Here is a 21,005-nt window from a genome sequence, read left to right on the forward strand (position 1 = left end):
GTATATTTTCGCAGAGACTCCGCATTTTGTGGAAGGTCTGCAAATTCCAGATCTAACGGCTAGTTTCACAAAAGTCCGGAGGTTCCGCATATTTTTGCGGAGACTCCGTATTTTTCTGACTGTAACGGCTAGTTCGTGTGTGGGGGGTATTTATACCCCTCCCTCTCATTTGGAGGGAGCTGTCGGTGCCTCCACGAAAATACCTCAAAGTCAAAGTCATTTGTGTTCTTCTCACTCTATTTTAGTATGAGATTTGAGAAAAAAATGAGTTGGGTTGAGAGATCAAAAGATTGAGTACAAGTGAGTTAAATTCCATCTTGAGCACTCGAGTTCATCGACAAGAAGTTCATCGTTTGTGTTTTTTACTCTTGGAGCTTGAAGCTCCTAGACGGTTAGGCGTCGCCGGCGAGCACCCAAAATTGTGGTGTGCCACGGGAAGTTTGTGAATACTTCGATTTCGTCTCCGCAAGGGAAGAAATTAAGAGTGGAAGCCAAGCTTAAGTGTGACTGAGCTTGGAGAGAAAAATGGTTGAGAGAGACCCGTCTCAAGTGTGATCGAGCCTCTCAACAGAGACGTAAGAACCTCTAGAGGAGGTGTCCGAACTTCGAGAATCAAATCCTATGTCTCCTCTCTTGTTTCCTTGTTTTTAAGTTCTTGCTTAATATTTATGCGTATTGCTTCATCTACTTTCTTGTGAGCTTTGAGCTGCATGTGCTTGGTAAAATAGGTTGGAATACATCCTCTGGTGCTTGGTAATTCGTGGATTTGTTCCATATTGTGTTGCATAAGCACCAGTTTGAGTTTTTCCTGAAATCTCCGGAGTATCCGTAGATTTTTGCGAAGTGTCCGCACTTTTGCGGAGACTCCGGAAAAATCTACGGACTGTCTATATATTGTTAATTCGCTGCTTTTAGTTTATAATTTTTTTTTCAGAATACATCTATCCACCTCTTAGATGATATCATTATCCTTTCACTTTCTCAGTATCAGCAGAGGCCTAGGCGCTGTATTTGTGCAAGTTTCTCTTCCATTCACTGTTGGCCATTTACTAGCATAGTTTATTCCTTATTGCATTCACTGTTGACCCCTTGGCTTTGGCGGCAAGCTCCGCCAGTGTCCTAAATCCCACGGTGGAGGAATGAACAAGAGGGGAGAGGAAACAGATCAACAATACAATACAGGAGGGTGGACCCTCCTCCCATTTGATCTCAGAATACTACAAGGGAACGGAATGAGATGCACCGTCGCACCCAACCCAACCGAACCCCACTCGACCAGACCAATTGGGATCGTAAGTGGATCCAATCCAGTTGTCTGTCCTCCTGGCGTCATCGTCCGATCCCCCTAAAACCTCCCGCACCGATTCCCCCATATCTTCGTCTCCCAAGCAGAGGTGTTCCATGGATCGCAGGCGTTCCCCCTATAAAACCCCTCGCAGTCCTCCGCCCGAATGGCACGGGCACACGGTCTGATTCCTCGGCGGATTCGTCTCTCCACTCCGATTGCTTGCTAGCCGCGTGTAAGACGCCTTACCTCTCCCCTTGTTCCGCAATCGAATGGTTTTGATTTGGTGTGGTGTTGAGAAGATTAGGTAGTCTTAGATTGCTAGTATTAGCGTTACATGACCAGGGAGAGCGCCTCCGATTTTTGTTTTTGTGATGAGAATTTGTTTTATTAGCCACTGTTTATTTTTGCTCACTTTGATATGTATAAACTATTAGTCATATCTTGTGATCCACATGTATTGGTGAATCGATTCCTTTTTTTTTTTTTGGCTTATTCTGACCTGCAGTGGTTTGCTGCGGAACCGTTTCGGTGTGTATCTATTTATCTACCCTGCAGAATCCCATTGCGCGCGGTCCATTTTCTACAAGTATAGATGTGTATGTTTCATTGGTTTCCACATGTTACCTAATTAGTAGTACTTTGCCCTGTAATTTTGAGCTCGTCTATCCTTCAAAATCTTGCTTGTGTCTGAATGATTTGCTTCATCATAAAAGAAGCCCTTTAAACTTTTTAAAAAGGATAAGAAACAGCAGAAGAAGATTTCATCCAATTCCGCATTTGAAGTAGGGTACTTTTAGACCTTCACAAGAACAAACAAAAATCGCTGTTGATTATCAGGCATTCTAAAATCTGGAATCTCAACTAATCCAATTTCTAATCCATCTAATTGTTTATGCGCATGATTTTGCTGGCCAATTTTGGTTGCCTACACAGTGCAAATGTCATACTCTTTATAGCAAAACTTCTCGATTTGTAGAATATGCTCTCAAGTTGGTGGAACTAATCATTAATGCTATCTTATGATCTTATCCTAAAACTAAGGTGACAAACCTCACATATACTATTCTAATAAGTCTATTTATTAAAATGAGTGTGAACTGCCTAATTCATGGCATGTGATCTTCTTGTCATCACATTATTTGGCCTATATGGGCATATGCACCACATGCTGCACTGCTGGTCTGCTGTATACCTATGTCTATGTATAATGCAGTGTCTTAACAGAAGGCTTGATTCAAGGGTGAAAGCAAACTTCTAACCCATGAGAAACCTGTGATATTTTTCATATTCATGGTAGTTAGTGTTGTACTAGCAAATGCAAAACTGAAGGCCTAAATAATTCTACAGCGTGTCATTGCTGAGTCAGCCATGTGCTTTTCAAAACTGTACAAGCAACTTGCTGGTGTTGGAGAGATTTTTCTTGTCAACTCCTTTCAGTGGTTTGCGGCTGAAAATCTGGATGCTTTCTTGCAAATACAAGCAGTGCTTCCTCTGTTCTGCTGTCTGATTCTTGATCTCATCCATGAGAGAGATCAGTCCCTGACGCTTTTTCTCTCTCAATTAGGGTAAAAGGATTGGTTCCTTTACATAGATTGACAGTATATATTTTAGGCCCAATCACTGATTTGCTGTATTTACAGTAAATATACCTGTTACCATCAAAAGTCAGATATGTGATAGGAGTCATAGGACAGGAACACGATTTTGTCACTGTTAGGATCTTACAAGAACGTGCTTCTACTTTTTTTTAACCATACCAAACTCCACCAGGGAGGCAAGGAGCTTTACATAGTACTCGGTACTAACCCTTAAACTCCTCCAAAGTCTCTGTGCGTCCCCTCCTGGCCACCTCTCCTCACTACCAATATTTTGTCGCCCCCTATTTGGAAATATTTGGAAAGATAAAAGTAAAGTATCCTTGGATTCTTGCACAGGTTTGATTAGTTTATGCTTCTTCGAGCTCTTGTGATTAGGTTTCTTGGATTGCTACTCATCCCGTTGGGCTTCTTGATTCGTTTTCAGGTGCGGTTCTGAAGGGAGATTTCGTCAAAAAGGATGAATGCATTGGCAGCAACCAGCAGAAACTTCAAGCAGGCAGCTAAGCTGCTGGGTCTGGACTCGAAGCTGGAGAAGAGCTTGCTCATCCCATTCAGAGAGATCAAGGTGATGAACCCACTACAATTTTTGAGGTCTGGCAACCTTTGTTATGCTGTTCACTTGGTCATGGTGGTTCCTGTCTTCCTGATGAATATGACAAAAAAAAAAACTTGGCTAGGTTCAATGGTTTACAGTGTTTTTCTGAATTTTTCTTAGGTTGCTATTAGTTTTGAAAGGTAATTAAATTGCTGTTATACTTTCATCTTAACAGTATGTTCAATTTTGAGTAACAAGCAGTTTGTGGTTGCAGGTTGAATGCACAATCCCAAAAGATGATGGGACTTTAGCGTCCTATGTTGGGTTTAGGGTTCAACATGACAATGCTAGGGGCCCTATGAAGGGTGGAATCAGATACCACCATGAGGTGAGCAATTGCTAGGTTCTTCTGTCCTCCGTAACACAAGTAGTCAGCATTTGATTCTTGCAACACTTTTGCTGACTTGAAATGGTCCTTAGGCATAAATTCTTGTTTCTTTCGGAATCCACTGTACAAAGCATAGTTCTTGGTTGTTCATGTTTGTTTTGGAATATCTACCTGAAGTCATGAAAAACAAAAGTATATTGATAACTAGGGGGCTGTATGGGGTCACATTCTGACTCTGTTTCTGTAGAATCTGGTCATCTGTACGTAAGTTTTCTCTTGATTTAAGACCATTTCAAAGCCGCTGGCAAAACCAGATCGTGCATGATCACATCAAATCCTGACATTTAAAAGCTCTTATATAACTCAGGTTGATCCTGATGAGGTCAATGCCTTGGCACAACTAATGACATGGAAAACAGCTGTGGCTAACATACCATATGGAGGAGCTAAAGGTGGAATAGGATGCAGTCCTGGAGAGCTGAGCATCTCTGAGCTTGAGCGACTTACCCGGGTTTTTACTCAGAAAATCCATGACTTAATTGGCATCCATACTGATGTTCCAGCTCCAGATATGGGCACCAACTCACAGGTTATTTTCTTTTGTATATTCTTTCACAGAGGACTTTGATGAGAATTAGTCATCTGTATATGCTTATTTTAGTATGACTCATTTTGTTTGTTTCATGGATGTAGACAATGGCATGGATACTTGATGAGTACTCAAAGTTCCATGGCTACTCACCTGCTGTGGTGACAGGAAAGCCTGTTGTAAGTATCTATCCTGCACTCTTTATCATGGATGTGTACTGAAAAATGATGATTCCAGATGAAAAATTGTAAGATACCGTGGGTATTTCCACAAGAGGTAGTCAAACAAGAATTTGTCAAGCATGACCCTTTGGATTGGTTGCAGCACGATTGTGATGCTTAGTATACAGAATGAGTTTCGAGATGGAAGCAAAGGATTTAGTTCTTAAGGGAAAGTCGTTTATCTTATCTTCGTCTTACATCAGTTTATGAATTCTCTCAATACAGGACCTTGGAGGATCATTGGGGAGAGATGCAGCTACTGGAAGGGGAGTTCTGTTTGCTACGGAAGCCTTACTTGCAGAGCATGGCAAAGGCATTGCAGGCCAGCGTTTTGTTATACAGGTAAATGATGTGTAAGTTAAGACTTATGATTTGACGTACAATATAAATTTAGGAATACTTATTTGAACGATTCACAGTAGAGAATTTTTCGGAGTCCCATGAATTGCATAATATGTGCCTTTCAACTCCAATTACAAGGACCAATTCATGACTAAGGCTATCCCTGCCTGTTCTTTACCTTTGTTTGTACTAAAAGTAGGCACCTCTTACTGATGAGCAATGGGTCCCTTGCTTGCCTCTTTTCAGGGATTCGGTAATGTTGGTTCCTGGGCAGCTCAACTGATTAGTGAAGCTGGCGGTAAGGTGATTGCTATCAGTGATGTCACAGGCGCTGTCAAGAACATCAACGGTCTTGACATCCCCAAGCTAGTGAAGCACTCAACAGAGAACCGCGGGATCAAGGGCTTCAATGGAGGAGATGCCATTGATCCGCACTCATTGCTCACCGAAGAATGTGACGTCCTCATCCCGGCAGCGCTTGGGGGAGTCATAAACAAGTAATTGTCTGCTCATTGCAGTCCATTTCACCCTACTCAAATCTGAATTTTCTAGTTCTGTTCTCTTTGAGTACTGTTATGTGTGTTCAGTTATATCGTAGCTGTTCCAGTAACTCCAAACCTGAATGAAGATAAAATATTTTTCACCAATGTTTTACAGGGACAATGCTAATGACATTAAAGCAAAGTACATCATTGAGGCTGCCAATCACCCCACAGACCCTGAGGCAGACGAGGCAAGTCATACCTTGACAGTTTCAGACAAACTGACAATGAAGAAATCGACTACTTTCTGCAATGTTTTCTGATTTCTCCCTGCATTACATCTCCAGATCCTGTCGAAGAAAGGGGTCCTCATCCTGCCGGACATACTCGCAAACTCTGGCGGCGTCACCGTGAGCTACTTCGAGTGGGTTCAGGTCAGTAGTTCTTGTTCTTTCTGCTGCCTGTCAGTTGCTGCACAATGCTCTTGTGCTTTGTTCAGAGCAATGCTGTCGTAAACGTGATCGGTCGGTTCGGTTGTGCAGAACATCCAGGGGTTCATGTGGGACGAGGAGAAGGTGAACGCGGAGCTGAAGACGTACATGACGCGTGGGTTCAAGGACGTGAAAGGGATGTGCCGGAGCCACAACTGCGACCTCCGCATGGGCGCCTTCACCCTAGGCGTCAGCCGCGTCGCGCGCGCTACCGTCCTCAGGGGATGGGAGGCCTGACCCCGTCTTCCCATGTCCCTCTGAGTTCTGACCTCGTCTCCTTGAGCTTATTTTTTTCTCTTTGGGTTATCGATGAATGGAGGTCTGAGAAAAACAGGTTCAGTTAATAAGTCCATGAAGTATGTCTTCTCGTCTCGGAGATCAATTGAGGAAAAGAAACAGTAGTAATAATTCTGTAATTCATAGCTGAAATGCTTGCTGGTTTGCAAGCAACAATGTGATTTGGCTTCTTGGAGATTTGGATAATGATGCATTCATGTTATCAACAGATACGTGCACGGCACGGAATGCGGCGGCAAAGCCACAGGATGTGGCTGCGCCCATTCGGGTTCGATTCTCGGGTGTTGCACACCTCCGATTTGGTTTTCAATATAGGCCCCAGACAAGGTGATCCGGATTAAAAAAAAACAGATACATGCAATTATTAATCTTCTCCTATATGTATACATCTCTTTAATCTTGATGATCACTCGACGAGGGGGTCAGTGGAGATGAAGCTGTAGATGACCATGTCCCTGAGCCTGCCCTTTACCACGCAGTAGCTCCGTAGCACGGCCTCCCGCCGGAACCCGGCCTTCTCGAGCACCCACTGCGACGCCGTGTTGTCGGCGTCGACGAGCGCCTCGACGCGGTCCACGCCCTCCAGGTCGCCGAACACCGCGGCGACCGTCCGCTTCAGTGCCGCCGTGGCCACGCCCTTGCCCCAGTGCGCGCGCGCCAGCACGACGCCGAGCTCGGCGCGGCACCTGTCGTCCGTCGGCGTCACGGACACCGCGCCGACGGGCTCGCCGCCGAGGCATACGGCGCGGAACCAGTGGTGCGGCAGCACGGCGTCGCGCAGGAACGCGAGCATAGGCTCCCGGGACTGTATGGTTCCCACGTCATGAAGGCAGTGACGACCGGGTCCGACGCCCACGCCATCACCGCGTCGACGTCGGCGAGGTCGAACGGCCGGAGCGTGACCGTGTCCGCGGGCATGGACTCCGGCTGGTAAGGCGCTTCTTGGTCCATCTCTGAGCCCTGGATGCTTTGCTGATGCTGAGCCATCAGTAGAGTTTTGTCTCGTTTGTAATTGGTTTAGTGACACTAATCAAAGGACGCACACTCAATGAAGCAATTGTGTGGGCTCCCTACCTTATCTTATGAAAGAGAAAAGGACCAGACTTTACTCAATCAGCCATTCTTAATTAACTAATCACATCTAGTGATTATCATGTTCATGGACACGTGGCATCGAGACGCCCTCTTCCGGCCAGGTGTTCTTGAAATACCATGTCCACGTGTAGTACCAAACAACCTACTCCAATCAGCAACGGCGGATCCACGTTATGACTAATGGATGGAGAGAACATCGGTTAAATTTTTATTTTTTAATCATCTAGCTCATATGACATGTTCAACAAGTAGTACACCTAATTATTTTTGTTCTGGTTCTGCTACTGAACACTGATCCTATGGTGCAATTAATTGAATTCATCGCAAAATGCAAACCATAGCATCATCTAGGAACACATAATCCAAAACATGATTTGGATGTGTTGGGTGTAGAAATGGCACGGCTCCAATGTCGCCTTCATCCTCCAAACAGATACACCAATGCAGCACGCAACACCGCTAATTTCACACAGGAAATTAGCAAATTCCAGCGAAACACACAAGGATTTTATCTTGCTCGATACAGATTGTTCTGTAACAGGGATGGTATAAAGAACACCAGTGACTCGGTAGAGTTGACTGTTGGGATGCATGGTCGGCAAGGATCATTCGGGGAGAGGGTCGGAGGAGATGAAGCTGTACATGACCATGTCCCTGGCGCGGCCCTTGTGCCAGTAGTGGCGCCGCAGCACGCCCTCGCGGCGGAGCCCGGCCTTCTCCGCCACGCACTGCGACGCGGGGTTGTCCACGTCCACCAGCGCCTCCACGCGCTCCAGCCCCTCCACCTCCGCGAACACGGCCCCCAGCGCGCGCCGCACGGCCACCGACGCCAGGCCCTTGCCCCAGTGCGCGCGGGCCAGTACGTACCCGAGCTCCCCGCGGCACCGCTCTGCCGTCGGCGACACGGACACCGCGCCCACAGGGCGGCCGTCGGCGAGGCAGATGGCGCGGAACCACGGGTGCGGGAGCACGGTGTCGCGCAGGAACGAGAGCAGGGGCTCCGTGGACTCGTAGGGATCCCAGCGGCAGAAGGCCGCCACCTGCGGGTCCGACGCCCACGCCATCATGGCGTCGACGTCGGAGAGCTCGAACCGCCGGAGGGTCACCTTCGCCATGGCCACCGCGCCGGTCGGATGGGCTTCGCTCGCGATCGCGGCCTGCATTTCTTGCTCTGAGCGTATGCGGAAGGGAGCTGTCACCGCTGGGTTGTTACCTTTCACTCTAGTCATAGGCCGACACGTTTAGTTGATCGAGCAATGGTGCATGTACTAAAACTTGTGTTACAAAAATGCTACAAATATAAGTCTCAACTCCTATATTTATTCAAGGGAAAGTTAAGACAAAGGATTTGATCACAATCTGCCACGTTAATCATTTGTAGGAATAATTTTAGTATGTATACCATTTCCCTTTGTTGATCCTAGGTCCACTATGCAGGCAAAAAAAAAAAAAATCATTTGGGTCACTGGACTAACAACTCGGAAGCAATGCAAAGCACCGGATTAGTGTCCTCCTGTCTTTAAACCTCTTTGATCCTACGTATCTTCTTCTCTCTCCAATGAATCCTTGGCGCCAGCCAAACTCTTCCATTGGAAAAGCCCTTTGTGCTACCGTGGAGGGCTGGAGGCCAAGCTTACTGCTTACTACTGTTGACTGCTAAGTTCAGGCTACTGCTTTATCAGTACGCAATTTGCAATAGACCAATAGTGCTCGATGTATCATGTAGCAGGGCCCCTGATTGAGGATTTTTTGTAACACGGGATACCCCTTTCCATTATGAAATAACATAATCCATAGAGAATTTTACATCCACCAACTTGAAATGAAACAGAAGTACGAAGTAGAGTATCAACCAAATCAACTACTGACTTTTTTTTTTAAAGACGGGAGGAGATATGCTAATTTTATTAGAAAAGGAATAAAAAGGACAAACTAACTACTAACTAATAAAACAAAACTAAGAAAGGTTCAAAACATAAAAGGACCAAACCAACTCTGTGGCGTTGGGTGGGGGTTGGGTGCCCCAGCCAAAGCCTTGCTCGATGTTTGGCTTGGGACGACAATGGCGACGCCCTCAGGCGCCGCTTCCTCTTTAGAGGTGTTTGTTGAAGATGCTTTTCTTTTTTCTCATCGTGGGATCTTTCAATGACAAACTATGTACGTGCTTGGACGAGTGACGGCGGCGCTTGGGACGTCATATCCTCCCTGGAGGTGTTGCTTTGGAGGATCTCGCGTCGTGTTCTGGTGGACGATGTCTTAGTCATAGCGGGTCCCTACTTCGACTACGATTGGGAACACTTCGAGCTTCGAAAGGGGCATGTTGTCGATGAGGCATATGCTCTTTTGGTGATGCGCCGTTATGTCCACGGGTGGACTATAGTAGAGTCGGAGCTGTTACGTCGGGGCATCGGACGAGCTTGGCAACGATGACACGTGGTGCCTGTGGACGGGGACACGTGGATATCAAGACAAAGGTTGAGGTCTGTTTCAGGAAGTTGGAGTTGCTTGGTCGTAGCGTGCAACAAGCTTGGCAACAATACCCTGTTGGCGGACTTTGCGTGTGTTGTTTTCGAGGTGTTTGTGCTGTTTGACTTTTGTGTATCGGGATGCTCATGTCGTTGGAGTTTTTGCCGATTGGTCCTGGATTAACTGGCTAGTTGCTATGATTTTTTGACCTAATTTTTCTCATAAATGAGATCTTTTTTTTCTATAATAAAATCGGTATTACTGATGTTGTCCTTTAAAAAAAACACTAAAGATTCGATAGAGACGCTGATGCATATGCATTCAGCAACAAATTTGCATCAAGTGATCACACGCTCACGCACAGGAGCAAGCAATGCATTTTTACATCCACGAACGTGTGAATCACTCGACCAGTGGGTCGGTGTCGATGAAGCTAAACATGACCATGTCCTTCACGGTGCCCTTGACGAAGCCGTACTTCCGCAGGACGGCCTCCCGCGAGAACCCGGCCTTCTCCAGCACGCGCTGCGACGCCGGGTTGGCCACGTCCACCAGCGCCTCCAAGCGCTCCAGTCCCTCCACCTCCCCGAACACCGTGGCCACCGTCCGCTTCACGGCGGCCGTCGCCACCCCCTTGCCCCAGTGCGCGCGCGCAAGCACGTAGCCCAGCTCGGCCCGGCACGGGTCGCCCGTTGGCGTCACGGACACCGCGCCGATGGGGCGGCTCTCGCTGTCGCCTCCGGAGAGGCAGATGGCGCGGAACCACGGGTGCGGGAGCACGACGTCTCGGATGAAGGCGAGCAGGGGCTCCGTGGACTCGTACGCGTCCCAGCGGCAGACGGCGGCGACCTGCGGGTCCGACGCCCACGCCATCATGGCGTCGACGTCGGAGAGGTCGAACCGCCGGAGCGTGACCTCCACGGCGGGCCGCGCTTCTCGGCTGCTCTGGTCCATTCCTGAGCTTTGGTTTCTTGGGTGGGCTCTGATGTCTTGTTGCAGAAGTGCAGCCAGTGGCCTGTGTTCTTATACTTGTAGTGGCCAATAGGACCAGTCAGCAGCCTACTTTGTTTGACTTTGACCGGAGAAGGGGACAATATTTGAGAATTTTTATAAGTAAAATATTTTTTTCTGAGATGTATATACTATTTAAGATGTACATATTCCTTTTTAATACCCATTAGAGAGAGAATGTATATCCAAAAGTATAAAAAATACTTCCTGTACATATAAACTAGTATATACTCCTAGTAGTTGATTCCGTTATAACTGAAGTATATACTACTTTTTAATATGTATTTATATACTATTTTGTGAGATGTATATACTTTTGTATAAATAAAATATATTTTAAAGATATATATACTATTTTTTAAGATGTATATACTTCTTTCCGAGCACTTATTAGAGGTAGAGTATGTACATCCGAAAGTATATAAAATGCTTTCTATTCAAATTTAGCTATATGAGTATGAATATTAGTATGAAGGTATCAATCGCGTATGATGATTGAGCGTACGGTGGAAAGGGTTGGCTACACACAAGTCAACGGTCAACCTGACCATGACTAGATATACTAGAGAGAGGCTCATATTGCACATCAATGAGGTATCAAGTATCAATGCACAAGTGAAATGTAAAATGCGGCCATAAGAACGCTCCCTCAGATTCCTGAAGCAAAAAGACGCGCAAGCATATGTACGAAGGATTCGTCCATGCTGGACACAGGAAACTCTTCCTCTCATAAACGATGAAGCCACGCCAGTGCAGCTGCGGCGACGAAGACGAAGATCGCTCCGGGTTCGCTAATGTCTCCGTCAGAGCATTGCGTGGTGGATGTGGAGTAGCCCTCGATCCAGACCCTGCAGCATCAGGGATGGAAAATGAAGCTCTGATTAGTCGTTAGTTCAGTGTCAACCCAGCTTCTCTTCAATCTTTTTTTTTTCTTTACGAACAAGCTTCTGTTCCATCTCGCCCAACCTGTTTAAATGCTAGTTTTGAGCCTGAACTATGTGTGGCTAATGATGTACCTGCAGGGGGGACGTTGGCGTCTAACGGGGTGGCCGCGGTCGGAGTGCCGGGAATCGTCGTGCCCGCCGCCGGAGCGTGACCTCCATGGCGGCGCCGCCACGGCAGTCCACGGTCCGTGGTGGCTCTGGTCCATTCGTGAGCTGGTTTGTTGAGCTCTCCGATTTCTCGATGCAGCAGTACAGCTACTGGTCTGTGTTTTTATGCTTCTAGTGGCCAGAAGGATCAGTGGATCGCGCAGAGCAATAGCCTACTTCGTTTTGTTGAATTCCTAACGGCTAACGGAATGGGATAATCTTGGATGGATTTGTTTATCTACTCCTCTCTCGTTGAGAGGTGACTTTCCTACCTATATATATATTTGAGGAGACATCTCATTGTAACAGAATTATTTATTATAATAAAACAATAAAGTCTTCATCATACATTATGTGTATTATTTTTATTCTACTTTAGATTATCATGTGTCGAAAGAGATCCTAAACAACAGTAGTATGGGAGGCAGAATCTTAATTGCCTAGTTGATGAGATGATATAAGGGTAGGCGCAAGAAAAAATGATGATGGTATGGATGGCTACAACGTGACTATGACTTGTAATGTAAGTGGACAACCAAACACTAGACAAATTAAATGAGCATATGCAAATGGGAAGCAGCCGCAGACGTGCACAACATACTTCAATGAAGGGTTAACGCCAACACAGCTAGCATAGCCGCAGTGTGAAATAACCAATTGAGATGTTTGGCCCCTCTCCATAGCCAAGGTTCCGGCCATGAGTTGAAAATCCCCAGCAAAATGTCTGTACTCCGGGCTCCAGCCGTAGATTCCTCTTCCTCTGAAGCAAAAAAGGCACGCTAAAACACAGAAGAATCATATAGATGAATTCAGAATCCATGGTGGACATGTGAGGCTCTGGCATCTCGGAGACGATGAAGCAAAGCCAGCGCTACGCACCCAGCATTCCAACCAAAACCACTATCAAAACTTTGAGATAACTTAACCCAAAAGACTCGCTTATATCCACGAGCCATCGCCCTAGCCTAAGATTTAATAGGTTTGCTATACGTGCAGGTCCAATCAAAATCAGATCAAAACTTTGAGACAACTCAATCCAAAAAAATTAGACTAATAGATAGGAGACATTTATCTTTTTAAGTTGTGCTCCCTGTGAGCAATTTCCGATATGTACTAAACCCAACGGCAACCGCCACGGCCAGGACAAGACCAGCCACGGCGACGTCAGAAGCTGCGCCCATTGGCTTTGATCGATATATCTGAGGTCTCCTCTGATTTTATAATGTCAAAGTGTGTGTTCGCACTTTTTTTTTTTCTGATTTATAGTAGTAATCGTGTTCGTGACAGATCAACGCATATTGAATTGGACGCCCCTGCCGTGGCAGAGCACGGAAGCAGGCTAGGTCGGTATTACTGCTGAGATCGGATTTGTGTGTGTTTTGTTTGGTCAACTTCTCACCAAATCTTTGCGTGTCTGAACTTTGATAGTTAAGCTAGCAGACGCCTAGAAGCAAAGAGTAGCAGACTAGGTGAAATACAACTCCGTAATCTATTACACACGTACGGTCTATCTCGATAGTTTATTTCTCTCATCTGACACTTATCAATCTATCAATTCTCTCACGTATTTTATAAAAATTTTCATATACCCTTCCAGCATAAATCTCAATATAAATAAACAGTCGTGATAAATCATACGCCCACATACCTTTATAAAAATTTTCTTTCCAGCAAACTAGATACGCATAATTTGTATTCATTTGGTCACGAACCTCCTACCTGACCTAAACAGAAGAATTTTGATCAGCAAGCAATCAGTCCATGCACTGGCATGCGTCAACATTAGCTGGCATTCGTGCAACCAACCTGACCAAATTCACATCTACCACTTGAAACATTCCCAAATATATGCACAGCAGAACACCCTTAAAAACTATTGTAAATTGTTACACATTCCCAGGACGCATGAGACGTGACAGGACGGTGGGCGCGGCCGCCGCGCCCGCGCTCATGGTTCTGCTGCTGGCCGCTCTGGGAGCGGCGCCGGCGTCGGGGCAGGTGGCGACGTCGTGCGCGGCGTCGCTGGTGACAACGTTCACGCCGTGCCTCAACTTCGTGACGGGGAGCACCAACGGCGGCGGGTCGCCGACGCAGCAGTGCTGCGGCTCGCTGGCGGAGATGGTCCGCACGAGCGCCGATTGCGCCTGCCTCGTCCTCACCGGGAACGTGCCCTTCAGCCTCCCCATCAACCGCACGCTCGCCATCTCCCTCCCCAAGTTCTGCAACTCCATGTCCGTCCCGCTGCAGTGCAGAGGTTGGTCGTCGCAAACTTACTAATTACTGCATCATAAACAAACTTATCTTTCTTTAATGAACAAGATTAGCCACTAAAAATTATCTGTTTGTTTTTGGTAATTTTCAGATACAGCAACGCAAATCCCAGCTCCAGGACCTGTTGCATTTGCTCCGGCACTGCCCCCGCTGCGTAATGATCTTGCCTTCTCTGCTCATATCATGCCAAGTTTCTTCTCTGAACTTTACTGACAAATGTGATCGACACCTTCCACAATTTTGCAGCGCCGATTCCACCGGAATCCTCAGTGCAGCCAGATTCTCCGGTGGACCCCACGGCGATGTCTCCGGCGGTGGAATCGCCTCCGATCACCCAGAGGCCAGTGGTGGTGCCCAGCTCGGCGTGGAGGAGTTCTCATTTGTCCATGGTGGCTGTCGCCATGGTGCTGTCAATAGCTGCATCCATTTTCATTTGATTAGGATGTGGCTTATATTGTAGGATGCATTTGGTGTGTTATGAACTTGTTTGCTACACTGCGATTACTTTTCAGTTCAGGGCTTTGAGCTCATATTTTTTGTATATTAATAGTGATACACACTTATAACGGAATATTTTTTTGGTGTAGAATGTGTGTGACAATGAACTGTTTATTGTGACTGATGGACTGTCCAGAAGTCATTCTCAATTGCAGCATAAAATATTTCGAAACAGGTGTGCCTGCTCGTAACAGGATGGCAGCATGTGAATGAAAATTTCAAGTCAAGTAGTGTTGACTGTGCCTATTATTGTACCGTAGCCCACGAGTAGCTGGATATGCCTTATTTCAGTTAAAATAGTTAGCAAATGGACTCGAAACATTCAGCTAGATTTTACAGTAGTTTCCAATCGAGCTAAAAAATAAACAGACGGCGAGACGTAGAATGCTCGCTCATGATTGCAGGCAGAAGCTTCACAGTATCAAATATCAAATGCGGACGGTAATTTATGAATAAAAGCGAGAAGAAAGTAGCAAGAATTTCCTCATGTCATCAGGGTAGTTGAAGTGCAGTTAAATAAAATCTACACCATTGATCTTTGTGGGTCCAAGTTGTAACGGTGGAGATTATTTGGATGTATGTATGGTGGGAATCCTCAACTGCTATAATCCAACATAAGGCGTCCAAGCTAGCACATATCCTGACAAATTATGTGTCATGAGAAGAGTCCATGTAGCGAACTGAGCATAACACAGTTATTTAGGATTCTCGTGGTAAAACCTGTCCACCCGAGTTTAAATTTTAGACTCGGCACATATGCTCGTATTTTTTTAAATAAAACCTTAGAGGAATAGTACATGCAAATATGGGTATTTTTAGTGGTCAAAGCGTGTATCCGCGCTACGTGATGTTATACATTCAATCTTATTTAAACGTATGCTAAGATGTACCCACGTGAGAATATATGGATGTGAGTGTGGTGCGCGTGCGTTGAGTCAATTCCTCAGTCATTAGGATGCTGCCACCACCCATCTCTCTTGCAGACCAATACACCGGATATGATGCTAATCAGCTAGGAAACGCATCAGGACAGCATGAAGGAGATCAAGCTCCAACGAACACGTCAAGCAGATCGTCCGCCATTGTTGCCATGCTGAGTCCAAGTTCTTCCATGTTTATATATAGAATTGTTAGCTTAGGCTAAACAAAATGTGTGAAAGAGGTACGTAACTTTGTTCCTTATGATGTTTTCTTAAATTGCGTCAATTTGTTTTTAATCTCTACATTCATGCATAGAGAAAATATATTCACAACTAAATGTGTGAAAGAGCTATTGCTAGGATGTGAATAACGTCTCGAACGTTGATCGGCGAGGAAAAGAGCAATAACCAAAAAACTAGAAGAGTCTTTCGAAAAAGAAAAATGAAAATTAGAAGCAACTATACTGAGTAGTTGTACAGGAAAAGTAACATGCATATTGCACAAGAAACTACCATGAGAAGATGAGACATGAGGAAGATTATGTTCTTGAATCTAGCCGGGCGGAATTAATAAAAAAAATGTTATTTTAAATTGTAAAAAGGTAACAACATTGTTCCTATAAGACAATTGTATCAAAACTCCATACCTAAGTATATTTCAAGAATAAAGTTTTGCCCTTTTCCTGATTTTATTAGTTTTGTAAATGAAGAGTACTAATGATAAAAGCAAGATCTAAATATGCTTATATTTTTTTAATCAAACGGACTATAATGCTACAAAAATATTATAATGAGTCCTGCGTTGCACAGGCCACCTTGCTAGTTCAGGTAGTTGAAAAAGAAGGGGTGCATACTGCGTAGACGTCAGTGATCAGCACCTAGCAGCCATAGGATGGCGCAAATGAGCACGAAATTAAGTAGGACGTCACCTCGACTACCTCGCAAACTTCCATTGATGAGAGCGAAGGCAAATCAAACGACAAAAAAAAAAAAAAAATAGTTTGCAAAAAAAAAAAAAACATTTGTACCAGTTTGTATATAACTGCTCCAAAAATCACATGTCTCAACCCTCAAGTGGATTATCTCGTACTAGTTATTTTTCTTTTTCTTCCTTCTTCATGTGCGGAGAGGCCAATTCTGGAAATTTTCATGTTAATTTGGTGTCTAAACTAGATTTTTTTGTTCATGATTGCATCAGATTAAATATTTACACTTGATATTGCTACCTATAAACTGGAAGTTAATTCTTTAGGACGGTATTTTTCCAAAGACTCTTTCCCTGATATGCGTCCTCCTCATTCCTCTCACCTACACGCACCACCCGTTGAATTACAGAAGAACAACATGAATCAAGGTTTTACACAGATCTTTTGTAAAAATTTCTATAGAATTTTCTTCCCTAGATACATGCTTCAAGTTGGCAAATTGGTGGATCAGATCTTTCCATTGCACCTAAGGATATCTGGTGCTGGTCACCCGTCAGCTCTCAGGTTGACACACGTTACTTCCTAACTGAAAGAAGAACACAGTCAGTAGCCAACAAAAGCCATTTCGTGACTCTCAACCCGTTGTTAGCATCACCTAACACGGCAAAGGGTCGACACCCGGTTGAATTCAGAGCACCAAATTTTCAGCAGATTTCCCAATTTTTTTGAGTTCTGGCAATTACTAACTACTCCTGCTTGAATCGAAAAGAAAAGATTATTTCCGGACAGATTAGGAAGCGGCAGCTCACCAACGTAACCAACCCATAACGAATCAGTCCTATAAAAATCATTACAATTCAGATGCAAAGAACACAAGCAAACAGGTAAATTAACCAGGCAATTAGCAGCATCCGATTCAAGAAACCAAGAGGCCTCTGGCGTTAGCGAAGCGAGGAGAGGAATGGCGGTGAGAGCAGCAGGGGCATTGCCCGTGGCCTGCCTGCTGGCCGCCGTGGCGGCCATGGTAGTCGCCTTGGCGTCGGCTCAGTCTGGGTGCACGACAGCGCTGATCGGCCTGTACCCGTGCCTGAACTACATCAGCGGCAACGTGTCGACGCCGCCGGCCTCCTGCTGCTCGCAGCTCAGCAGCGTGGTGCAGTCCAGCCCGCAGTGCCTCTGCGCGGCGCTCAGCGGCGACTCGTCGGCCCTCGGTGGCGTCACCATCGACAAGACGCGCGCGCTCGAGCTCCCCCAGGCGTGCAACGTGCAGACCCCGCCGGCGAGCAAGTGCAACTGTAAGTGGTGCTCGACGAGACCGCACCGGAGCAGAGAGGCTCTCGCGTCGCTGATCGAAAGAGACTAACTTTGAGTGTTGCTTGCAGCTGCTGGAGGTGGCAACGCTCCGGGCGGCGCTACGCAAACCACGCCGTCGTCCGGCGCGTCGGCGGGCGCAGGTAAGATAATTAAGGAACGCTGCTCATTTATCTCCACGGCTTCTCTCAGAAGGAAATTTTATAAAATCAGATCTTTAGAATGACCCGCTCTCTTCTACACACGTGTCAACCGTCGGATTAGAAAAAAAAACGATATAAATTAGAGTCTTACAATAGTCTTTCGCACATGATAGGCTTATAAAATTTCCTTCCGCTTCTCTCTAACCACGTGATGACTGGCGTGGCGTGAACTGGATGCAGGAACCGGCAGTGGATCGAAGGGGACGCCGACGTGGCCGTACCTGACATCCGGAGAAGCGTCGCTCCGGGGGCCGGTGAGCCTGGTGCTCGGATTCGCGGCTGTCGCCGTCTACGCCGTCTCGGCCATATGAGCATCTTAGCTCATGCCCTTGGATTCAGGAATTTTCGACACGTCGTGTCACTGTGCGGTGGTATTGGTTTGGCATCGGCGATGGTCGATCGAGTTTTGTGCTTCGCATTTGTAGCATTGGTTGTTCCCATCCATCGCACTAAAAACGATACTGATTGATCGTGGTTTCGTTGCCATAAACTCTTCATCGGTTCCAGGTGTTCAGTTAATCTGTCCGTAATTCTACAGCGCCCCTGAATTTGAATCAAGCAGGACTGTACGAAAGTTTGAATCAGATGTTCAGCATGCATGGCTGATGCGCTTCTAGTAGGCTCAGTACGTACCGTGCATATACACCGTGCCTCAGCAACGTTATTTCAGTCCGAGACAAGTCACGTACAGTACATACATACGTGGCTACGTACATGTACCCGTACAAACTTGCATGCACACACTTCTGCTACACGTACGTAGTGCCACTTCTGCTACACAAACTCACAACACGATCGACGCGCTCGCTACTTTATTCGGTTATATATTCCACCGGAAACAGCTCGACGCACTGCGTACAAGAGATCGACGACGTCCGTCATCATTCATCAGGTAGCCTCGAGGTCGACGAGCGCGTAGCTGCTTACGCGGAGGAGACCGCGCGCCTCTGCGGCCCGCGCAGGAAGACGGCCTCCGGCTGCGCGCCGACCACGCGGTCCACCTCCTTCGCCGCGGCCCCGAACGCGAGCGCTTTCGCGAGCTCGTCCATCTGTCGCAGCGCACTGTTCCTGCCGGCCAGGAACACCTTCTCGTCGAAGCCGGCGTGCACGCCGAAGCAGAGGACCTCGAGGTTCTCGTCTTCGCCGGCGACAATCGCCGTCGGGTGCCCCGCGGGGATCACGATCACGGAGCCCTCCCGGATGCGGGATCTCACCTGCTTGTAGCTTCTTGACTTCTGTCCGCCCTGCTTCTCCTTCTGCTCTGGCTCCTCATGTCCCTCCTCCTCCTTCTCTGTGCTCCACTCCTCCCTCCTCCTGCCGTGCTCACGCTCACGCTCACGGCGCTGCGACCGGCCGGAGCTGGACAGGTGCGGGCACGCCATCTCGAAGTAGCCGCTGCCCTGCACGACGACGGCGATCTTGGTGGCGTGGGTGCTGTAGCTCGGCGCCATCATGCAGCCCTGCAAAAACGCATGGCGAACCAGACAACATCGATTGGTGATGACTCATGACTGTACAACCATGACCCGTTTAATTTCGGCTGCTCCTCAAGAAAATTGATGCATGCTTACGCTTGTGATGTTGGCCAGGCCGACTTCCATGTCGAGCATCCGGAGGTGCGGGCACTCGTCGCCGGTGATCTCAAAGAGCCTGCCGTGTTTGTTCGAGTGACGCGGCCTCTTACCGGTGAGGCTGGACGGCTTGATCTCCCACTCGGAAGAACCCGACCCGCCACCACCGCGTCCGCGGCCACCTCGTGAGCAGGACCTGCTCAGCTCCCGTATCTGCTCCTCGGACGCCGTCGTGATCTCACCCTTCCGCTGCCTCTCGAACACTTGCTCCCACTCTTCCCGGCGAGTCTTGGCACAAGAAACTCATGCACATCGTTAGGATTTAGGATCCAGGTAAATTTTCGCAGAAAGATGAACCAGTAAACTTGGACGTGATGATCAAGTGCATACGTTGAATGCCGCCTGGAGAACATCGTCGCTGAAGACGCTGAAGAACGACTCCTGGCGCTCGCCTCCGACAGGGAAGAATTCCTGTCGATTAGAGTACGAAAAAAAATCAGCCCTTGCATGCAAACGCACAACAGAAGGAGAGATCGAGATCAAGCACACAGGACGTGTGTGTAACCTCGAAGCGCCCCGGCGTGGAGACTGGGCTGAGGAGCATGACGACGCGGAACCAGTCGGAGTCGTGCGTGTTGGCCGAGTACACGATGGCGCCCGCCGGGATCACCATGACATCGCCCTCCCTGACGCAGAACTGTTAGCAATGTGATGTTCATCTTCAACAACCTGATGACCGCACTACCGAGAGTAGAAGGGAGAGAGGGGGGAGATGGATGGGTTCATACCTGAGACTCCAGTGGTTGGAGTAGGGTTGCTAGAACCCGCCATCTCTGCTTCGTCGGTGGAGCTCTGCGCTAGGGCAGCGACGGTCGGGGCAGAAGGGCTCGCCGGCGTCCGACGATGGTGACGTAGGCGCACGTAGTCCAGGGCGTGACGCAGAGGGCCAGGTGGAGCTTCCCGTCGGCACAGCGCCCTCTCCTCTAGATCGGTTAGGGTTTAGGTGTCGGTGGGGTGACTAGCGGTGCGGTGAACCTCGTGCCGAGCGCCCCGGCCCCCACCTCTTTTTATAGCGCTGGCGACGGGGGCCCACCAGCCAAAATGGGCTGGACGCCCCCGATCAGGGCGCGGGTCAAGGTTCTAATTAAGCCGTTGGGCTTAATTAGTGAGAGATCAGTCTAACATTCTCCCCCTTGATCTCACTCTACACTTTTACTTTTAAACTTTTACTTTTATCCCATTCCATCACAGATAGTTGCATAGAGCATGCTTCATCGTCACGGTCAATCGCCGATAGATTTGGTAGCTACAAGCACGTCTCTGTTTTGAAACAGATTCTTTGACTTTTGGGCCCTAGTAGTCCAGGAATCACAGGCTATCCCTTAACCCCATGCCGGCTACATGTTCCTTG

General features: G+C 47.3%; 7 protein-coding genes across 8 annotated transcripts; 3 read left to right on the forward strand and 4 right to left on the reverse strand.

Moving 5' to 3' along the window:
• The first annotated feature begins 1,207 nt into the window (after positions 1-1,207).
• Positions 1,208-6,404, forward strand: LOC133915265 (glutamate dehydrogenase 1, mitochondrial-like). Of its 2 annotated transcripts, none has more exons than XM_062358361.1 (10): positions 1,208-1,520; positions 3,311-3,451; positions 3,696-3,809; positions 4,177-4,398; positions 4,503-4,577; positions 4,845-4,961; positions 5,208-5,458; positions 5,619-5,694; positions 5,791-5,877; positions 5,986-6,404. In XM_062358361.1, the coding sequence occupies exons 2-10, from the start codon at positions 3,344-3,346 to the stop codon at positions 6,169-6,171; spliced, it is 1,236 nt and encodes a 411-aa protein (XP_062214345.1). In that variant the 5' UTR covers positions 1,208-1,520; positions 3,311-3,343; the 3' UTR covers positions 6,172-6,404. The 2 variants fall into 2 exon arrangements, with proteins under 2 accessions (XP_062214345.1, XP_062214346.1); XM_062358362.1 differs by lacking the exon at positions 1,208-1,520 and adding an exon at positions 2,659-3,222.
• LOC133915267 (uncharacterized) lies at positions 6,393-7,555 on the reverse strand. The gene is given in 2 exon segments (XM_062358365.1): positions 6,393-7,044; positions 7,047-7,555. Coding segments are annotated over 2 exon segments (579 nt in total). The 5' UTR covers positions 7,219-7,555; the 3' UTR covers positions 6,393-6,637.
• Positions 7,556-7,722: 167 nt separating this feature from the next.
• On the reverse strand, positions 7,723-8,570 carry LOC133915266 (uncharacterized). The gene has a single exon (XM_062358364.1). It carries the CDS (start codon positions 8,553-8,555, stop codon positions 7,932-7,934), a length of 624 nt encoding a protein of 207 aa, XP_062214348.1. The 5' UTR covers positions 8,556-8,570; the 3' UTR covers positions 7,723-7,931.
• Positions 8,571-9,967: 1,397 nt separating this feature from the next.
• Positions 9,968-10,804, reverse strand: LOC133915268 (uncharacterized). The gene has a single exon (XM_062358366.1). It carries the CDS (start codon positions 10,744-10,746, stop codon positions 10,195-10,197), a length of 552 nt encoding a protein of 183 aa, XP_062214350.1. The 5' UTR covers positions 10,747-10,804; the 3' UTR covers positions 9,968-10,194.
• A 2,981-nt stretch (positions 10,805-13,785) lies between these two features.
• Positions 13,786-14,795, forward strand: LOC133914085 (non-specific lipid transfer protein GPI-anchored 20-like). Its single transcript, XM_062357237.1, has 3 exons — positions 13,786-14,148; positions 14,257-14,319; positions 14,412-14,795. The coding sequence occupies exons 1-3, from the start codon at positions 13,800-13,802 to the stop codon at positions 14,600-14,602; spliced, it is 603 nt and encodes a 200-aa protein (XP_062213221.1). The 5' UTR covers positions 13,786-13,799; the 3' UTR covers positions 14,603-14,795.
• Positions 14,796-17,252: 2,457 nt separating this feature from the next.
• LOC133915270 (non-specific lipid transfer protein GPI-anchored 5-like) lies at positions 17,253-18,581 on the forward strand. The gene is made up of 3 exons (XM_062358368.1): positions 17,253-17,804; positions 17,892-17,963; positions 18,204-18,581. The coding sequence occupies exons 1-3, from the start codon at positions 17,471-17,473 to the stop codon at positions 18,332-18,334; spliced, it is 537 nt and encodes a 178-aa protein (XP_062214352.1). The 5' UTR covers positions 17,253-17,470; the 3' UTR covers positions 18,335-18,581.
• LOC133915269 (cupincin-like) lies at positions 18,533-20,286 on the reverse strand. The gene is made up of 4 exons (XM_062358367.1): positions 20,160-20,286; positions 19,985-20,065; positions 19,595-19,882; positions 18,533-19,483 (listed from the first exon to the last, which is right to left on the reverse strand). The coding sequence occupies exons 1-4, from the start codon at positions 20,265-20,267 to the stop codon at positions 18,947-18,949; spliced, it is 1,014 nt and encodes a 337-aa protein (XP_062214351.1). The 5' UTR covers positions 20,268-20,286; the 3' UTR covers positions 18,533-18,946.
• Positions 20,287-21,005: the final 719 nt, after the last annotated feature.

The sequence above is a fragment of the Phragmites australis genome, chromosome 4 (assembly GCF_958298935.1).
Source record: "Phragmites australis chromosome 4, lpPhrAust1.1, whole genome shotgun sequence".
NCBI classification, from domain to species: Eukaryota; Viridiplantae; Streptophyta; class Magnoliopsida; order Poales; family Poaceae; genus Phragmites; species Phragmites australis.